The sequence below is a fragment of the Erithacus rubecula genome (assembly GCF_903797595.1).
Source record: "Erithacus rubecula genome assembly, contig: SUPER_Z_unloc_2, whole genome shotgun sequence".
Taxonomy (NCBI): domain Eukaryota; kingdom Metazoa; phylum Chordata; class Aves; order Passeriformes; family Muscicapidae; genus Erithacus; species Erithacus rubecula.
In genome coordinates this window covers 1,509,610-1,530,771 of record NW_027635860.1, presented here as the reverse complement: position 1 = coordinate 1,530,771, position 21,162 = coordinate 1,509,610, and the positions used below count along the sequence as shown (strand labels likewise).

General features: G+C 42.6%; 1 protein-coding gene across 3 annotated transcripts in view; it reads left to right on the top strand.

Moving 5' to 3' along the window:
• ABCA1 (ATP binding cassette subfamily A member 1) overlaps positions 1 to 21,162 on the top strand; it is a 90,460-nt gene that overhangs the window by 36,291 nt on the left and 33,007 nt on the right. For all 3 annotated transcript variants that reach the window (XM_079331265.1, XM_079331263.1, XM_079331264.1), the window contains exons 6-8: positions 6,671 to 6,792; positions 10,782 to 10,973; positions 18,181 to 18,267. In XM_079331265.1, coding sequence (XP_079187391.1) covers positions 6,671 to 6,792; positions 10,782 to 10,973; positions 18,181 to 18,267 — 401 coding nt within the window. The remainder of the gene's footprint in view (positions 1 to 6,670; positions 6,793 to 10,781; positions 10,974 to 18,180; positions 18,268 to 21,162) is intronic.

Here is a 21,162-nt window from a genome sequence, read left to right as displayed (position 1 = left end):
GCTGTCCAACATTTTTCCAGCTCTTGCCAGCATTAATAGGTATGTACACAGGCAGCTCTGAGAGCTATTCTCACTTCATGGGGGAAAGCTGCCCTAGAGGAAAGGAATAATTAAAACATAGTAACTGCTAAAAAGACCAAAACCAAAAACCTTAAAAAATATTACTTTATCATGCTTTCTGGATGTGTTGTTCAAGACTAGGAGTATAATGAAGGCAGGTAAAAACTTGTTACCTTACCCAGCACTGTGAAAAGTTTGCTTTTCATAGTGTCAGTCAGGGTCATTGGCTCGGCAGGTACAGTAGCATGGTTCACCATTAGGAGACTGCTGTTTCCTCTGGATGGTTGTCAGTTTACTCAGGATGGTCATAAAATTACAAGTCATTCAGTTTTTGGTTCTCTGAAATTATTTGAGAGCCCATTTTTATTTTTATGGGAAGTAGCTTCAGATATCTTTTGTCAGTAAATCGCAATGATATGATTTATTGACTCAATAATGAGTGTGATGAGTGAGTGATGCATGTGAAAATCAGTCCAGGTGTTTAAGTGCACCTGTCACCTATTCAAGAGAAATACTTCCCAGATAATGAAAAATAAATAAAAACTTCCAGTGTACAAGGTAACTCTTTGGCAGTGTTTGATTTGTCTGCCCTGGTCATGTCACCATGTGAGGGTTTCCTGAAAGACAGGTTTCTAGCCAGAATCTTTGTAGTGGTCCTGTGTGCTACCAATAAATGCAGTCAGCTGTTGGAGCTGGAAGTTCTGCTCTTGGTCTCAGCTTCAGCATCTCCATGGGCTTATTGTTGTCCAAATCTCCCATTGCTAGAAGTATGATCCGGGAAGAAGCAGTGCCCTGGCTGCAGGAGGCCTGTGTGACCAGAGTGCTTTGTGACCTTGTTCTTCAGCCACACCTGGGCACAGTTTTGCACAGACTTGATAGCTAGCTGTGCAGTCAGGCTGAGCCTTCCCTTCCTGTAAAAGTGCAGTTTTACCTGAATGGGGAACTGTGAATCAGAAGTCTTTGAACAGGGACAACAAAATACCTTGTTGGCTTGCTTGACACTCTTCCTTGCTTTGCTCCTTCAGTTAATTGGTGAAGACAGGTGCTGAGCTGGGAACCCACTTCTCTTTTTCGTCTCCTTTGGGCACTTGTGGAACCTTGCTGATTCTGAAGAATGAAACTAAAGTGTCTCATGCCTTATCCTATCTCACTGCTTCATTTTGCTGTGATGCCTTAGTTGTGGTTACAAGAATGATTGGGTTGCCCTATGAGCACTCTCTGTGGTAAGAAATGAGGGTCAGAATTTAATACCAGCTTCTGTGCTGTGTTGATATTTGGCTGTGATGAATACGGCCAAAGGCTAGCAAGCCTCCTCAGCTGCAATGGATGTAAAGAAAGTAATGTAATTGTTTTCACTCTTGCATGTTTAATCAGCAGAAGGAAAACTGTTAATGGAAAAAAAAAAAAAGAAAATGTCCATGGATCAGGCCTATTGCCCTGCTTTCCTCTTAGCTGCTGAATTAATTTAAGGCATGAAGCTCCTTTCCCACTTCCCTTTGTTTTTTATAGAGGTGTAAGGTACCTGAAGCTGGCAAGTAGATGTGACTGTCACTGTTTTTATTGAGCTTGTTAGCTTTAAAGTGACTGAAAACTTGGTATATTGCAGATTTTAGGCAGAAACCACACAAATTAACATGAGACCTGGTGAGCTTTGTACTCTACAGTGGTTTGAGATAAGGTTGAATACCATTTGCATGCCTTTTATTTTTAGAATGCAGTGTATCAGGATATGAAAAACATAGCCACAACTTCCTTGGGGTTCTGTTTTCCCACCCTGGTGTTTAATTTTGAAAGACATTGTGCCATTAAGTTTCTGGAGGAAGATATGAGGCTTCTTTGCTTCTCAGTGAAGGAAGAAAGAATGGGAGAGAAGTTTGAGAAGAGTCTTATCCTGTAACCTACCCCTAGAAGCTTTTCTTTTTTCACTTGTCTGTGGATCTTCCCAGTGCTGTTGCTAATTGTCACTGCTTACTATGAGACATGTTGTGATTAGTTACTTGCAGTAACATCAGCAAATTAATATTGATTCCCAGCCATGGCTTCTCTTGCATTTTGACCCCCACTTTTGAACTTCTGGAAGTAACTGGGGATGTGTTTCTGTAATGAGGGAACAAAAAAACCCTGTGGCTTTTGGACCACAGATACTTCCTTTGCTGCAAAATAAGTGTTCAGTTCTGGTCTGCATGGAACAGAGACCCCCCATGTAGCACTGATTTGCCATTTTTTTATAATGCATATTTTTATTTTGATGTTCATTTTAATCAGTAAATATAGCAAGCATAGAGGTTGCTTTTCTTCACTAATTCATGTGATTGTCTTGAGCTCTTCAAATACATTTTGGACTTAGGGTTTGGTTGTGGTTTTTTGTTTTTTTGGTTTTTTTTGTCACAAAGATTTAATTGTTAAGCAAGGACTGACTGCCTACCACTGTGCCCAGGCATGAAGGTGCCAGAAAAGGTTAGGTTGGCAGTAAAATATAAATCTTAGGATGTAAAAGTTTTACAGTAGGAGATGCTCAGTGACAGGAAAATCTGAGAATTTCTGGTTTTGATGCCCAGAATGCAGTCCCCCCAGGTTTGTTTGAACTGTGTGGAAATGAAGGACAGCTGTGCCTTTTGTGAAAATAATGTCCATGAAATGCTGCCATGTGTGATTGTCTAATCCTGACTGGTGACTTCAGAGAGGGAGGGATGTTTTGTGGTTAAGGCACAAGAACTCCAGGTCTGGGAGTTCTCAGTTGAACTTGAAGCTTCATTATATGTGCTGGAAGCTTTGTGACCATATGGAGGATCTTTCTCCCTGCCCTGCATGGCTGTGGACATCTCTTCTGCTTGTTTCGTGTGGATAGGGATGGTCTCTTGTTGCACTGCCATACTCTGCCCAAACTGGAGAAAATTGCAACTGGAGGCATTTCAGCCCTGTTGGATCTGTTGGTTTTGAGGGTTATTTTCATGGTTTATAAGCAATAGCATGTATTCTCTGCTCCCTTGGTATCAGGACTGAAACTGCAAAAGTAGTCTGCCATTGGGAAAAACTGTCTCAGTACTATTTCTGCTGACTATCCCACCACTGAATCAGCAAGATGGTTCACATCAGATTTGACAGTCTTTGAGTGCGTTTGCTCAGTCTGACCTCAAGTTTATCTCCCCACTTGTGCCTAGGGCTTGGCTTGTTTGCTGGGGCCTATGTTTTCAGCTGGGGGTGAGGGAACCAGCAGGGCTGCAGCTCCCTCGGTTTTGGAGATGAAAGGGAGGGGCAAGGAGATGTCTGTGTCCAAGTACATGGAGAGGCTGGTCTGCAGTGTGCTGCCTGGCATTGCTCTGTGCCCACCAGCTTGCAGAGGCTGGCTGTAATGATGCTCTTGGCCACTCTCAAGCAAGAGGGGAGACACACAAGTTATATCATGTTTGAGCTGACATTTTGTCTCATGTGTTTGAGTAACTTGATAGTGTGTCTAAAATTTTATGGCAGGAAAATATTGCAGTAGTAGGCCTGTGGTGGTAAAGTGTGTTCTTCGACTACAAGTGTTTGCATTATTAAGTAACCTTGGATTAGCCTTCAGAAGACTTGCCTGTTTCTTTTGCTTTCTGTTTTTGGAGGGGTTTTTCTAAGCAATGCTCTTTTATTTCCTTAGGCCCTAGTGGGCAAGCAGTCATCTTGGATGTGAATGGTTGTTTTAAAAAATTAAAAGTTAACGTTAAGACGTTTCCTTTTGAAGGTATCCAGAGTAAGAATTCAGATGCATTGCAGTGTTTGGTGCATTCTGTGGTTTCATGTGCATGCCTCCATGATTGAGAGGGATTGCCTAAGACACTGACCCACAAGTCCTGGAAGTAGGACCAGATGGGGTGAAGGAGAAAATGCATGGTACAAAAGGCTGGCTTTGTGCTTAGGGCACAGCATCCAGGACTGTGATGTTGGGATTCAGTGCCTTGGTCTTGCAGAGCTTTCACTGTGGTCTTGGGTGGTGACCACGGCTTCACGATCAGCTGTCTGGGAACCAAACACTACCACACAGTTCTGGTAACCCTGTTCTACTTCCTTCATTGTTTACTCCAAATTATGATTAAAAACTCATTCAGATGTTTGTAGGATTTCCTTGGAAGGCATCATTGATTTTCAGTAAATTCCAGTGCTAAGCAAGTCTGGCAATGCTCAGTGTGACAAAATGGCTGGTTAATTAGAACTGTGGAAGATGGTGGCTCTTTGTTACTCTCTCTCATGATTACAGGCAGGTCAGCAGGAATCTCAGTATAGTTCAGGTTGGTTTCCTGCAATTGCCTGTAGAATATCTCCCTGACTAAGAGAATTATGCCTCCATATGGCAAAAAACCTCCAAGCCAAATGCAGATAAAATAGACTAGCCAAACCAAAAAGGAACATTACTGAGGAAACAGAAAAGTGGAAGAATTATTTCTTTGCTAGTTTTTTGGGTTTTTTTTATGAGGCATGTGGCCCTTTAAGTGAAACTTGAAAGATATCTTAAGTAGGGGCAGATTCAATGAAAAAGCTTGCAAACATCTGATCTCTGCATGCCAGTGTGCCTTCAGTCAGCCACCCCTTTGTCCATCTGACTTTCTGAACAGTTGATGATCTCACCAAAAAATAAACAAGCTGCAGAAGTGTTTAGGGAGTTTGGCACATGTAGGACGTATCCAAGGAATCAGGGTGGGGGAAGTTTTTCCTCTACTTGTGATGAAGCAGAGTGCTTTAACCTCTGCTGGAAAGAAAAGGGCAGTTCTGTGTTATTGCCGGAGCCAGATCTTGCCCCGGGCAGGGAGAGGGGGGATAGCGGGTTTTGCCAGCGGGGTTCGAGTGGGGGGTTTGCAGGGCGTGCTCCAAGCCAGCAGATTCACGAGTGGTCCTGCTGCGTGGGAGCGAGGAGGGCGAGGAGAAACTCGCCCCGGAGTAACCTCCGCGCCGCCTCAGCTGAGGCGGGTGATTTACTTTTTGGTGCGGAACAAAAAGGCAGCGGGGAATTTGTAACTGGATCTGTGGCTGAGGGAGCAATGACCGTCAGTAACCCCGTGTGCTCGGCTCCTCCGCCAGCAGCGCTGCGAGCCGCAAGTGCCGCCCCGAGCGCGCACACCCTGCCTTGCCCGACCGGGCCCGTTCCTGGCCATCACCTGCCCGAGATCAGCCAAACACACCCCCTGCAAAACCAAAGGGGAAGAAAAAAACACACGCACAAACGCTTTAACATCAACAACCACAACCCCGCCCCGCCAAAAAAAAAAAAAAAACCAAAAGAAAAAACTAAGCCAAACCACAAACTCCTGCATAAGAGGTGAGGAAAAAGGCTGTAACAGTTGTCCCCTATAGGAGGGGGAAGGTACAAGCCCCTGGTTCTTCCTATCATTACTTTCTCTTCAGAGCTCATTGTTTTCCGCTGTTTGCTCTGGGTTGCAGCACCCTAAACTTGGACACTGAAGTACAAGATACAGCATGATGCCTAGCTTGTTGTCTTACCTCGGTCTGGAAATCTCCACTCTGGTAAATCCTATAGGACTTGGTCTCTCACCTCCTCCTGGTTTACCTGCTTTCTTCATCACTTCTTGTTTAAGCATTGTGGAGACAGAATTCTCCTCTCTGTCTCTTTAATAAAACAGCAGCAACAACAACCAAAACTAAACACTGCTCCCTGCTCAAAAAAAACCAAAAAAAACCCAAACCTAACCAAATCATAAAGTAAAACCAACAAACAACTAAAAAACAAACCAAAGAAACCCCAAAAATACCCACCAAACCACACACACACAAAAACCCAACACAATCCCCCCCCCGCCAAATCCACAAAAACCCCCGAAATCCCCCAAAAAACTACAAAAAACAAAACCAAACCACCTCACCCCAAGAACATTGTCAGCTGTGAGACTCAGCTTCTAAATATCCAGTTTTGTGGACTTGAATGGTGTTTGGATTATAATTTCCAGAGGGTTCCCCTCTTCTGTGGCGTAAGTACAAATTTGTTTTAAAGTCAAGAGCTGAAAAACCGATGGCTTAAGAAGGTGAAGCACTTGGGAAAGAAAATGGAAACAATGCTACAAATGTATTTTTTAATTCCAAGTAGCTAAGATTTTTTTCCTAGATTTGCATGCAATTCTGTATCATACCTGTGTCTGCATATGTCAGAATTTGAAATTAATGAGAGAGTACATCAGCTGTTAACATAATTAACTAAAGGCTAGTAAATCCCTCAGTGGTCAAATGTACCAGCTCAGTCCCATGTTCAGTAACAACACAGGGATTAAGTGCTAATACTGCATTAGGTTTCAGATCCAGGGAGCAACTTGGTGTGCCTTGCTTCTGTGTATCTATGAGCAAATTGACCTGAAGTAATTGTGTTAATGGGAGTTGGTTTTGAAGGTTGGTTGCTTTTTCTGTTGTTGGTTGGGGTTTTTTTTTTTTGAGAATAAGAGATCATAGATTGTTTCTGAAGCCTGCCAAGTTTCAGAGCACTTTACCAGCAGCTACTCTTCCTTTTGTGCTGTGGTTTGTCTAATTCCCTCTCCCCCATTTGTCAGCTTGACTTTTCCTGTTCAGTGCTCTCACGTGAGTTTCCTTTTGGCTTTGCTGTGACCAGAATTTTGCTTGTTTTGTCATTTTCCAGACTTGAAACTTCGGGATTTCCTGATTGACAATGAGACATTCTCTGACTTCCTCCATCATAATATGTCCATGCCATCATCTGCAGTAGAGGAGCTACTGGATGCAGGGGTCAACCTCCAGCAGGTGAAGAGTACTTTCAACTCCTAACATAATGCCTGTGTATTGTTTGTTTAGCTGTAGTGCCAAGATCTATAGTGATGGACCTCTTTGTGCTAGGTGCTGTCCAAACACAGAGCAAAATGTATTCCCTGCTTCTCTCTTCCCTCTTACAACTTCAAATCAAATAAGACAGTAAATTGAGGGCAAAAGGGTACTGGGAACCCATGAGCAAATGTTTTGACCTGTGTAAGAAAACAGTACCCTCAGGCTAACTGCATTTCTTCCTTCCTCTTTTTTTTTTATTTTTAATGGAAGTAAAACATTAATTAAGCTGCTACTGCTGTTCTGACCATTCTGCTGTTCAGTCACTCAGCTGGACTTGAGCAGGATTTCTAGATCTTGCTCTGCCTTACATTCCTGTGTAGCAGAAGGAGCTCTACTTTTAGGTTTGTGGCCAAGGCATCAGGACAGACACATTGTAAATTATGTAGTAGAAGAGTCCCAGTCCCCTGAGTGGTCCGTGATTGCAATCATAAACATGGCTGGTGGTGACAGTGGGCTAGAGCCCCTTCCTGCAATGGCTGTCTGTCACTGCCAAGCTTGTAACATGTTTTTTGCTAGGCTTGATGAATTAGTCCAGCAGCATCCCTTATAATGCAGAAGTCAGAACAGACTTCAAAGGAAGATCCAGGGTTCTCTTGAAAGAATGAGAAAGATGGTATGCAAAAGGAGAAGGAAATCTGTTTTGATCCTTGGCTCCATATCAGATCTTTTCATTGAAGTGGTATGAATTAATTGTCCTTTTAGTCTTTTTTTTTCCTTGTAGTTACACATGCTGTTCCTCTTTGCACACATTGTCTTGTTCTTCAGTGAATGTTTTCAATTCTTTCTAGTTTAATGCAGTTTGATAAGTTATCCTGCAAGTTAAGGATACATTCTATTAACAAATGTAAAGCAGAGAAAAAATTCTTACCCATTTTAGGCTGCAAGTTTTGTTTTACTTGCAACTAATCAGATTAAGACATAATCATGCTACAGATGATTCGGGGAAGGTAACTGGAAGACTGCAGCAACAGCATTCTCATCATTCTCCCTAAGTTAGTGGAGAAGCAGAAAGATTTTCAAACAGACAAAAAACCTCACCATACATTGTGTGGCTGCCATACTGTATCAGTTGTATATGAAAATGGAAGGAGGAGAAAAAGCTTAGATTTTTATCTACATAATGTGTCTGAAGGACGGTGAAAGGCTGTCACCTAGTTCGTCCTTGAATGCCTCAAGCTGTGCTCTTGTGTGATTCTTGAGCTGATTCTGCTAAAGCAATGGGAGTGATGCTGCCAAGTTGTAACAGCATTCTGTGCTCAGGGGTGGCAAGAAAGGGTAACCTGATCACCAGGACACTAAGTTGTGGAGCATAGAGGCAGCCCATCAAATTTCCTTTAAGCACTTTTCTAATACAGATGCTAAGTAGTGATGCAGACCTCTCCCTTCCTGCAGAATGACATTTTCTGACTCACAAAGTGGATGTCTTTGATTTTGCTGGAGATCTGGTTTGGAGGTCTGACCTCACTGCTGAGCTGACTTGTGACTTCAGTATTAATAGGCAGTATTTGTTAGGTGTCTGAATGAGTGGGCCACAACTTCATTCAAAAGTCATATACTAAAAGGGCCTATCCAGAGTATGCCAACCTTTCACAGCAAATACAGCCTTCTTCTGCAGTCTGTTGGTGTCCTGTTGTTCAGGCCAGGAGTTATGATACACAATCAAGTAAGGAACTGAAGTCACCAAGGAGACGGGACTTTTCTTTGGGGTCACTGTAACAGCAGCACTCCAGCAGGGCTGTGTATCCAGCATACTGAAATTAGTGGAAACAGGTAAAAGCAACCAAAGCCTTGTCTTGATGGGCATGTTGCTTCCTGGGGCTGAGTGGCTCAGCCTTGTGTTTTTCCAGTCTTGGCGGGTGTTCTCAGAAGGGTGTGGGATTTGGAAGGTGCCTGGGTCAGCAGTGGGCAGGCAGGTATGTAATCAAGTCTGGTATGCTGCTGTTGTCCAGGTGTGGTCAGACAGCTCTCATGTGGCTTGGAGGCAGGAATAGGTCCTGTTCCTCCAAAAAGTTGAAGGCACAGTGTGGTCCTGGGCCAGTGTGGCAGCATGATACATTGAATAGCAGTGAGGAGTAAATAGTAATGGCCAGTGCATATTCTGCTTGGAACAAATCTCTGTTTCATGAAGCAGGAAAAGTCCCAAGAAGAGAATTATATGATGTGTAAGGACAGAGCAATTACCTATGACTACTTTCAGGCATGAGCCTGGCACAGGCGACTAAACCTGTCATTTAAGATGTATTTTTGCCTGCTGAAGGCACCATAGTTTCAGATGACTGCAAGTAGTTAGAGAACTTGCTGACTTGGTGAGTCTTGGGTCAATAGGTAGAGTGTTTTTTCTGAAGTTTAACACTATGGGCCTCATTGCTTGAACACGACAGCTTCTCTCCAAAAGATAAATAAAATCTGGGTGAAAAAGGTGGACATTTTCAGGATGGTGGAAGGTTGGTCACCTTGGATCAGTGAGTGATCACTGAAGCACTGGGAGACATTGGTTTTTCTATATGTCCACCCAGGGAAGCTTGTTCTGGGAGTGTTATTTCAATGACCCACAAATATCAAAATATCACAAATATTTTCAGCATGGCTTTAACAGTGGTAGAAGTATGTCTGCTGGCAAGGAGAAATGCACCCCAGATTTTTAAAAGGCAAGTCTTTTAGATGTGAGAGCATGATATGAGAGCTGTGTAGCATTGAAAGATCCTATTTTTGGCATATGGATACAGACCAAAGTTAAAGGTTTGCATAAGTATTACATTAAAAATCTCTTCTCTCTCCTGTCGGTTCCATTCCTTGTTTCTTGAACGTAACACACTTTTCCCCCCAGATTGTGCATACCCCTTTGGTATTGACAGACAAAAAATTTCAGACTTGCCAGCCTGGTTCAGAAGCTGCTAACTCTTCTGGAATGTAGATCAATCCTCTTTAGTTGTTGTTGTAAGTTAGGCAATGCACACTGGGTCTTACGAAACGACAGAAAGAAGAAATTAAGTCTGACTGTTGTTACCTGTGCATTTACAGAAAAATGGTTCCATCTGTCTAGCCCCAAGGCAAACAATAATTTCTTTCCAACAGTAGGCTCTGGATTTTAATTTGTTTATTACCTTTGAGAAGTGTGCAGCTTTTTGACATGGACTTTGTTGCTCAGCAAATATGAAGCTGATAACTGACCTTATTAAAAGAATTTGTTTATCAGGCCTGAAACAATCTGGTGATAACTCAGAGGGATTTTATCATTTTCGTTAATAAGATGATTGCATGTGGATTAGGAAATATTATTGACAAGGAAACCATTACCTTAAGAAAATTATGCCGTGAAGGAAGACTCTAGGGTCTTATCTCATTTGTTGCTGCCAGTAAGATAACTTTTTTTTTTCTGATACATTATCTGCTCAAAAACACTGCAAAATGTTTGTCTCAGCAGTTAGTGAGTAGATACTTCAGACTTAAGGGAGATGATTCTGAATCATTACTGCACAGAAAATGGATGGCAGATATGTGTAAGCAGTTTGGGACATAGGTCTTTTGCCCTTCACATAGATTTGCCAGACTTGTGTCTGGTCACAAGCCTTGTTTTTCTCTGTGGCTCAGTTCCCTGAAGACGGAATGTTAGGCAATGTACCCTTGGTTGGAGGAAATGGCTACTGAGGAGGACGGGATCACTGGTCCTTTGTGCATATTTGCGGGGAAGTAAAGAGAGAACTGCCTCCCCCAGGACTTCTCTCCCATGTTCTCAGCAGGGAAGGGTTTTTCTTGGAACTGAGTTGCATATGAATTAGGGCTGCTCAACCTGTAGAGAAGAATGCCCCCTCACCTCTATCTGGAAATGTTATGGTTTGCTTTATCTGAGCAATAAGCAATGCTTTTGTAGATGGAGTTAGACTTACATGCTTTTCCCATTTTCACAGGTCATTGTATCTGGTTATCGAATGCGACTGCGAGATCTCTGCAATAGCTCGACATCACCTGAATTTCTTACCATCCAAAATCAGACAGCAGCCATGGACTCTGAAGCCTTCATTTGCAACTTGTCAAAGGAAAAACTCCATGCAGCTGAGCAAGCTTTTCGTGCTAACCTGAATCCCCTGAAGCCTCTTCAGGTGAGTTCACTGGCCACACCAGTGAGAGTCTGTCATTGGCACAGTCACATTTTCCACGTCTTTCAGCCTAGGAGCTTATCCCTGTGTTTCCAGAACTGCTTAGAGGCAGTTAGAAAAAAAGAAAGATGGTTTGTCTTTGTCACAGGAGTATGAGCAACATTGCTTCTTCCTGTCATTCTTACCCTTCCTGTTCAGCCTGCTACTTGCAGAGCATAAGTGTGCATGGTCTGCTGTTCAGTTTGTCAAGAGGAAAGTCTTTATGCTGCACAATAACAAACAGGCTCTTGGTTGTCCCTGTGTTTTAGTCAAATGTTGTATCTTGGCTGGAATGAGCCCAGATATGAGCCTGGCTTGTGCTGAGCTCTAAAACTACCACCTTCTGCTCTTAGAATGGGGCCACCAAGTACAGAAGTATCTAGCCACTGACAGGCCACAACTTTAAGCAGGTTTAAATCATATGAAGTAGAGTCTGGTTTTAAAGTCCTGTTTCAAAAATTAGCTTTAACCATTTGGAATGAGATTGAAAGAAGAATTCACTGAACTTCAAGAAAACACTTTATTTACAGGGTGGCTGGAGACTAGAGCAGACTTGGATCTAGGAAAATCCAGTGACGTTTGCTACAGATCTGCACTATCTGTTAAAATATGGAAGTTTGAGGAATTCAATGCTGGAAATGACAGTAGAATGAAGAAAAGACCACAAAACCAACACTGTTACGCACTAAAACAAATATTCTATATTCTGCTGTGCGAGTTTTCACATTCGATGAGCCTTTCAGTACTCAAAGTCATGTACCATTTGCTTGGCTTTATCCCCAGTCAAAGAGGGTCATTATCGAATGTTGGAATCATATTATGCTCCTGCACACTATGCAGTGGTCAGTGACTTCATCTCTCCACAGCTCATCTTCTGTTTTCCACATGTCCTCCATCTGTACTTTGGCTTTCCTGCTGGAAGAGCAGGACAGCCCATAAGCATTAAGAGATGGGGTAACAGCACTAAAATTGTAACATAGATGTGCTGTTTGGAGAGAATTCTCTGTAATTTGTTTCTTGTCTTCAGTTGTATGTGCATGTAAAACATTCAAAAATGCTAGAATTTTGGGTCTGAGGGGGTTGAAAATAGTTGTACCACTCAGAATTGGTTTTCTGGGCCCTCTGGAGACTCAGTCTTGCTTTTCTTATTTTTGGAAAGTTCTGCAGCTTAGCTGGCAGAAGCTGGTACTGAGTGTCTGTGTTCTTAGGTCTATATTGTTTGTTGGTGAAAGGAATCACTCATAAGCCACTCCGTGCCTCTTGGCAACAGCACTATAGATTTAAAACGTTATGTGCAGTTTTAGGGGGCTTCTGGGAAACTGGCTCATGATCTTTTCTTCAAGGGGGAAAAAAGCTGGAGTCCAGAAGCCAGCAGTTCTAAACCTGCTGTGCACTGTTGTCTGGTAAAGGTCCGCAATTTTCCTCAGAAATGTGTCACAGTGTACCTTGTAGTTAAGCTGCTGTAATGCATTAGTGAGTGAAACAAACACTAACTGGCTTCAGTGTGGCCGGGCAAAATGGATAAATTAACTGTAGGATCACAACCAACACATTTGAAACTTAGTGTCTTTAGAGGATAAAAAGTGCCCTGACCTGCAGTAACATCTTTGAACAAAGAGAGAACTTTCTGCTCATGAACAAAGGAGGCTTTTGAGACAGCTTATTGAAGGCATTGTGTGGCAAATCTTGGGCATGCAGACTGAAGATAGCATGCTCTGTATCTACTACAGAGTCTGTAAACCAATGCCAACAATTTGTCAAGGGATCAATTTTTTATTTTTTTTTTCATACTCCCTTTGATGTACTTCACAGCAAGGCATTTCGGTAAGCAAAGTAAGGGCCAAGTCATATGCAGGTGCAACAGCAATTTGAAGACAGGTTTTTAGCTTGTGTAATTGGACATAGGCTTCACTGGTTGCATTATTTTGTGATTTATGGAGAGGCAGCATCCTAGTACAAAAAGGTTAGTATAAGGGCTTGGAACTGTTGCAAGAACCCTGCAAATTCGACACCAAGGGCTTGAATTGTAAACTGGAAATTTGTGCCTCTCTGATATCTGGGCAGTGAAGTGGCTATGGTTTCTTGAAATGTCTTAATACATACGGCTTAGCCTGACATCCACCTGCTTGTTTTTTTCCCTCTGCATTCCTGTTTGTTTTTCCTTCTGCAAGATGGTGCAGTAAATTTCATCATGGAATTGATCCGGATTAAAAGTGATTGACCTGATTGTATGTTTACACAAATATTAATGCTAAAACATGAAGGGGAGGGTGCAAGACTGAGAGCCCTATGATCAGGGAGTGAGTGTGTGGGCTGAGACCCTGATGATAGCACTCAGTTCTGTTGGCTTACAGTGTGTGTGCATTTTCAGCCTCAGTGAAACTCTAGGTGTTCTGAGCAGTTCTCAAAAATGCAGTAATTTACTAGCAAGTTATGGACAGATCAAGGTTTTTAAAAAATTAAAGTGCATACCTGATGAATGGCATGAGCTCTAAATGTCATGGCACTGTTAAGTTCTTCATAAAAATAAAGGCAAGGAATAAACACTTTACATACATGCTCCTCAGTTCTATCCAGACCACCTTGGGTATTTCCAAAGGGCAGTGATACAGTTAAGATTAGCACTTCTTATTTAAATTTCACAATAGGATTCTAGATCTGTTGCTGATCTTTTGTATTACTTCAATGTAGCCTGTTCTATAGAATGAGAAAACAGCCATATGCATGGAGGTATGGTAGGGAGGTTAAAGTCTGTCCTTACTCTTTTTCATGTAAGAACCTACTTGAGACAGGCTGTTTAGATCAAAACCCAGCAGAAAATCTGGGTGTGATCATGGGTCATCAATGCGGAGGATAAACTTCCCTTCTTCTCTGAGTGTTCATTCCACTAGATGAAAGAAGTATTTCAAAAAGTCAAATTATGTATTCCATGACCTATGTCTTAATCAGCATCCATTCTTTGAAACCTTTTGACCAACAATACTATGGGACACAGGACATGCTGTACAAGCTCCTTGTGGATACATCATCTGTTCTTGAGGCTTGCCTTGCACTGGGTGATGAGAATGAGGCAGGAGAAGCTTGGTGAGAGCAACAGTGAAGTAGTATATCTGACTGCATGCACGTGAATTTCCTTCCTGGCTTTCTCCTCATGGTAGGCCAGCAGTTGTCCCATAGAGGAACTACACAGTTTGGGAAAGGCTAACAAGAGCTAATGGTAGCAATCCCAGCCATTACAACACAGTCCAGTGGGGCATTTCTGACTGTTTTACACCATGGAAGTACCTATTTGTATTATCCCTCTGCAAATCTCCCCAGTTTTGAATGTGATTGGTGGGGAAAGGTTTAATGATAATTCAGATGGCTCCTGTGGGATTTCATCTCTTAGACAGCACTGCCTAATAAGGGCTTTGCCGTACTCACTTCCAGTGGTATGGATCTGTAATAACCCATGAATATGCTGTGGCTTGTGTACTACAGTGGTCCTTGAAAGACTGTGGGTGAGCACATGAAAATCCAATTGTTTTTTCTCCCTCCGTAATATGGGTGGTATTTTGTCAAATGGGTAGCATGAACTAAACATTAGATAATAAATGCCTTGCAGTTGAAAAATGGCTTTTAGAAAAGGTCTCCTAATGTAAATATGTGCTGCAACTGAACTCTTAGCTTTTCTTGGTCTTTTGAAAGTGTTTTCAGTCAAGCACAATGATATCATCCTTTTAAGCAGCAGTGGTTTGAGATTTCCACTCTCAGGAAACAAAAGCAGAAGCCTAAAGCACGTGATTTTTCTGCCGAGGCCAGTGGAAAATTTCTGGCCTGTGGAAAGTGGAAAAAATCAGTATGAAGTTGTAATAACTATTTCAAAGCAAATGTGGCAGGGTCATCTTTATTAAAGAGAAATAGTCAGCTGTGTGATGCAGACTGAATTTTGACTAAATGTTTTGACTTCCCTACACTTTAAACCAGTGCATTCTCATGTATGTTAAAAAATCAGATTTGTCTGTCGCCCATAAGTCTCATGTGAATTTATTCAAGGTTTGTCTATCAACTCCAGCCATCTCAAGTATTTGTCACTAGAGTAAATCTTGTAGCATGTACATCTGAGCACACAGTGTGTGTGCTGAGTCCCCCCACAGTGCACTCAGTACCTCGAGAGTGTTATGATGTTGGCTGCTCCAAAAGACAGATTTAGTGACTTGCTAGCCACTACCACAGTAATTGTAGAGGGCAGTTGTATTCAAAACCTGCTATAGCTTTGTCTTTCCACAGTGTGCCTGGAACAGACAGGTGATGTTTTTGCAGCACATTGCCAATAAATGAGTCAATGCCTTCCCCAGCCCCTAGGTGTAGTGCAGATATCTCTAAAGACAGTCTCATAGCAGGAGCAGTCTTCCTGGATCTACCCTGAATCTAAAGGTTTCTTATTAATGTAATGAACTACTTAGTGAATCACTACAAATTTGTGTATTACAGGGAAATTAATGACATGCTCATCTGTTCAGGGAAGACTGGCCCTTGTGACTGATCTTTTGTTATTGTCTCTGGAGATGACTTATGAGAGGCTTCCTGAGTGGGCTTTGAGGTTCAAGAAGTGGTAGAGAGAATAAAGTTTCCCCCATATCAATGACACTGTTGTAAGTTCTGGTGATAAATTATCTTGAAGGGGTAGGAATTTGTTAGGGAAAAAGGTCAGGGTGCTGTGGTATGGAAGGATGGGTACTCCTCAGGTTTCAGAGTAAGGTTTGCAACTCCTTGAATCACCTAAAACTTATAGACAAGGTCAGCTTAACTGTCCTGTTAAGCTCAGTGTCCTCCACTGATAATCCAGCAGTGGCCCTTAATGGAGGCATGTGAAAGGATGCAGCCACTGGGCAAGTACAAAACAACTTTTCTTCAGTGTGATGTCCTGTTCCTCAGTAGGTTGCAATGCAGACTTTCTCACCTGCTCCTGGGATCTTCTTGTTTAATAGCATTTGGCAAGATTTTTATGTTCTGTGAATTTTTTTAAGTCTTTCTCAAACTCACAATACTTTAAGCATTGCATAGAGTCTACTGATTTTTTCTGTTTTGACTAAATTGCTTATGCAGAAGCTGCTTTGGTCTTGTTTTAAACTGATCATTTCACTGGAAGTTTTCTAGTCCTGTATGATAAGGCATGATCATTTCACTGGAAGTTTTCTAGTCCTGTATGATAAGGCACAGAAGGCAATCATCACACTTCCATTCCCCATCCCACTTGTAAGTCTACAGACCTTTGTCATAACCTCTGTCTGTCCTCACATATCCCACTGGAAGAGCTATGGTCTATTGCTCTTCCTTCAGAAACCATTCCTGCTGTGAATCGTGGCCTTTGTCTGTATCTGAGCTCCTTCAGAGATGGAGAACCCAAAATTGCACATAGTACTTGAGAACCAGGATTGCATTGTGGATTTATGTTGATGTTGATCTGTTTTATCGCTGTTTTTCTGAGATCTCTTTTTTTGAGTAGCATTAGCTAGTTTAGACCCTACAAAGGGTATCTTAGGGTAGAACTGTCTTTTTCCTATGTATTTTACTTTGCTGTGCTGAATTTTTTTTTTGGCACTTTGTAACAGTGTATCAGTAGGAGGATGTTCACTAATCCTTTGCAATTGGATTTTGATTTTTCACTGTACTGAACCAATTAGTGTCTTCAGAAAACTTTTTCTCATCCACCCTGTCCCTGAATCACCTCTGAATGCAGTGAGCACAAATCATTGTGGAGATTGATGAAGTATGTGGAGCTGAACAAGCTCCAGCTCTTGTATGCATGAACCTGGAACTTTCTACCTCATCTTGCTACGGAAGTTGTAGTGGTAGAGTAGATATACATATATATATATATAGATACAGAGTAGTGGCTTTGATATTTGCTGGCTAAATTTCTTTTAATATGGACATACTAAAAGAAGGTCTAAAGCTGTGGGGGTTTTTAATTGTTCTTACTCCTAGATGATATGTTTTTATTTATCCAAACCTTAAGGACTGCATTTAGTAGAGATCCATAGATGTTAGAGAGTCCTCCCTGAATTTGCAACTTGCTTTGGAGCAAAGACTAACTGTGCACTCAGAAATTTAGCTGAATTTTAAACATGCCAGCAGATCAGCAGAAAAGTGCCCATTTTCACCAGTACTGACCATCTTGCCCATCTCCAGCAGATCGAGTAGAACAAATGAAAACCTCCAGATTTTGTTTCCAGAAGTTGAAAAGATGTGAAAAGGAAGAGATTCAGCTCAAAAGATGTGTGCTAAAATCAAGGGCCTTGGCTGTTCATCTCCATGTTGCTATGCTGTAACTTTAGTGTGGTTTCAAATGCTGCAGCATGGAGCTACTAATGTGAAATCTTATGAATTTACTTTGATCTTCATTCCCTTGAAACCAGGATTGGGTTCAAATGTTTTCCATGCAAGATAATCCAGATACGTGAACGGAAGGGAAAAAGAACCCCGCAAACTGAACTCCAGACTACCAGTGACACACAGAGCAATTGGAAACAAGGAGTTGTCTTCAATGTGACTTCCTGCTAGAGCAAATAGTTTCCTGAAAGCTATGCTTTCCAATTCTGGAAGCCTATCAGTCTTGCTCTTTGGTGACAGTGCATGCCAGCTACTTCCTGGAAGCTGTTTGTTTTAAAATACATCCTTGGTTTGGATAAAGAGCATCAAGGCCTGATGGGAGGACTTGAGTGATGATAATGTATACTGCAGCAGGGAATTCTTTTGTGTCTGAGCTAGTATCTGTGTAGTCTCTGGTATCTGAAAAATTGTACCCACCAATCTGTCTTTTCCTCCAGTATAATGACTTTGTATTCACTTCTTAGCACTGGCTTGCAGGATTTCATATCCTGTAGACAGTGCTTGTTTTGTGGCCTGGAATACAAGCCATCCTTTGCCATTGTAAGTGTATGCGCATGCGTTTAACATTTTGTAGTATGGTTCTGATTATGGCATTTGTGTTCTTAACCTGTGAAAAGCAAAAGGGTTGATCCTGTCATGCCCATGGTATTTTGAGCTCAAGGTTACACAGAAAGTCAGCTTCGTCTTCCCCACCAATGTAAACAGTCCTAGCTGCTCTGTACAAGAATGTTTACAAGAGTTTAATTTCATTTGTGCTTTGCAGTAACTTCTAGTTTTGCTTTCTGTCTTGTTGCAGAGACAGCTTTCTTTCAATTCCTCCTTGTGGGATCTGTCAGAAACTGTGGAAACTCTGAGAGAAAGCATTGGGAAGCTTGTCAAAGAGGTAAGAAGAGCCTTTGGAGAACGCATCACTGGGGTTGTTATCTTAGCCTGTGATCGAGTGCAAGATGCAACTCCAAGTCAAATCCTTGGCTTGTTTTGAAACTTTGTCCCATCCTACTGCTGTTTTCCTTGTGTCAGTGCAGGCAGTGCACTTTGCAACCTCTTGGCACTTCGAGTCACAAATACCAGAACAGGAATTAGGACATTTTCTGTGGTGTTTTGCCTTCTCAGCAGTGCACAGCAGTTGGGCTCGCAGCACTTCTGCTGCCAGGTAGTGCCTTGCAAGCTGCATGTTGAGGCTTCCCTTTATGTTTTTTTCCATCTGTTTTCCAAGTCACGTCAGAGTTATAACTTGGTTGTATCTACTGGGTTTCCTGTTGAGTGAGGGTATGGCATGTGGAGAAGGTGCTGTGGCTGTTACAATTTAAATCAGTAGCTCTAGACTGCTGTTTCCTCGTTATCTGTCTGGCTTTTTGTGCCAGAGATTGTTTTCAAGTCTTGTGGGGCACTCAGCACAATGACATCACATCACAAAACATAGACAGCGATTCGCACAGTCTAATTGACATTCTAGAGACTGCAAGTATTAATTTTTGCAGGTGAAATGATGGATTATGAAAAAAGCCTGGTGTACCTAAGTATGAATGGGAAGTCCAAATCTGAGGGGTAGAGTAAGGGTGATGAGCCAGAAACTTATCCTAGCTTTTTTTTTTTTTCCTTTTGTCTGGCTCTGACTTTGAAGTGCTGCTATTAGTCAAAAACATTCTCTCCCTGGAGCAGAAATCACAACCATCTAAGCTAAACAGTGCCGCCGCCTCCGTGTAAGCTAAACAATGCGGCCGCCTGCTCCTCCCTCCGCTCGCCTTCCGCCTGTGCAGCAGGGCGAGGGTGAACGGCAGTAACCCCGGCAGCGTGCGGCAGAGCGGGTCACTGCAGGCCAGCCCGAGCCTCCTCCCACGGCGGCAGTGCCTGGGCTGTGCCCGCCCCGCAGCCGCTCCTGGCGCGGCCCCTCCGCGCTCTGCCGGCGGTTCCAGCGCGGCCGCGCCCCGGGCCGCCGGAGAGGAGCTGCTGCTGCTGCTGCGGGCCGCCCCTCCGAGCCTGCCTACAGCTGCTTCCTGATACGTCACTTAAGCTTGGCTTTTCTTCTTGTCTGGGATAAAAATAATTGAAACCACGTGATGCTCAGTTTGCTGATGTGGCCGAAAACGTCCCAGGGTAGCGTGCCTTTTGCTTGGCAGCTGTTTTGGGTAGGACTGCCTTTTATTCTGCCCTGCTGTGCAAACAATGGCAGCTTTTTACTCTGTGTACAGCGTGAGCTGCTCCAGATGGCTTGACCGAAAGTTACTTCTTATTGTCTGTCAGGCGGATTTCTGTGTGAAAAGGAGGGACTCGCTCCCTTGTTTCAAAGGGCAGCAGCTTGAGGGGGTGGAGAGAACTATTGTTTGTGCCGTGTCTAGGAGCCTTTCTAGCAGAGAATTTTAATTAGAAAATGGTCTGAACAAAATATTTGTCTTGGTGTATGGGGATTGATTTTATCTGTATCCTTGGACTCTTTAAATCAACTTCTAGCAGGGCAGACTTAACACCGAGAGCAAGGACAATTATTTAGAAATACTTAGGGAGCCAGGTCTGATGCCTGGGAGAAGAAATAATTTAGTAGCCCTTCACCTTTGACATATATGCTTCCAGAAGTGTAAAAGATCAGCTCTACATGTAAATTGTAAAGATGCTGGTGCCAAAGATGAAACAAAGCTCCTTGCTCATGCTGTTTCAGAATAATATGTAGAAATGCATTTGCAAATGCAATCCCTCTTTAAGATGGTTGGTATGCACTTTGTATGTTCATGGGAATTAGCTGCACTTCCTATTTAAATACCTTTGCTCATCATGTTAGGGAATATATGGTATTTTAGCTAAAGGAGCTGCCTTTTTGCTGAGCAGAAATGAGCTATTTTAGCTAAGATACCAAATACTTCCCAAGGGGTCCCTTTGAATTGCACACTCAAACTGTCACACCTGAAATGCAGCCTTGGCCTTTTGGGTGAGGAATCATCAAATGCAAAAATCTGCATGAACATATGTAACAAACAGAAATGGCTGTGTGGCAGTTTTCATTCATGTTCCATGACGTGTCCTGTAGTTCACCCTGAAACTGTGGAGCCAGGGTGAGTGGCACCAGGCTGCAGGCAAAGGCAGCAGTGAGTAGCGAGGAAATGAAAGCACACTTGAGTCAGTCAATCTGGACATTTGCACTCAGGCATTTGCTGTTCTCACAGCTGTCTTCCATTATAGCAGTGTGTCCTGTTCTTTTAGGCATCTGAAAATAGAGGCTCCTTGTCTAGGTGACACACAGTAGCTGTTGTTTGGCATCAAGAATTTTTTTTTCCAGATGTCGGCACATCTAAAACATGCACAGTACTACAGATGGATCACACAAAGGGTCAGGTTTACCTCCTGCTGTAAGGCCAAAGACTCTTGAATGTGCTCTCCTTGGGTGAACTTGGATTGAATTGTTCCAGTGCACTGCTGCTTTCAGCATTGTTGCTGGCTGGCTTTACCAGCTGTCTTAGACTTTGGTTATCTGCATTTTATTTAAACAAAGGTGACAGACCAATGAGCAAAAGTGGCAGATGGTCGTTGACTCTGCTATTGTCTCTGAAAAGAGGGCAGTTGGAGCACAGCATCTAAATATTTCTGAGATGCAGTCAACGAGCAGTTACAAATAGGTCTCAGCAGCTCTGCTTACCCTCTTAATGCATGTGCCTGTTCTGGACAGCATGGTAAGAACATCCAAGTTAATGTCATCTGATATTTCAGCTGCAGTCAAGAAATCAGATAAAATTCTAAAAACACTTAAAAAGGGATAAAGAGCCAGCTGTAGCATTTTTCCATGATA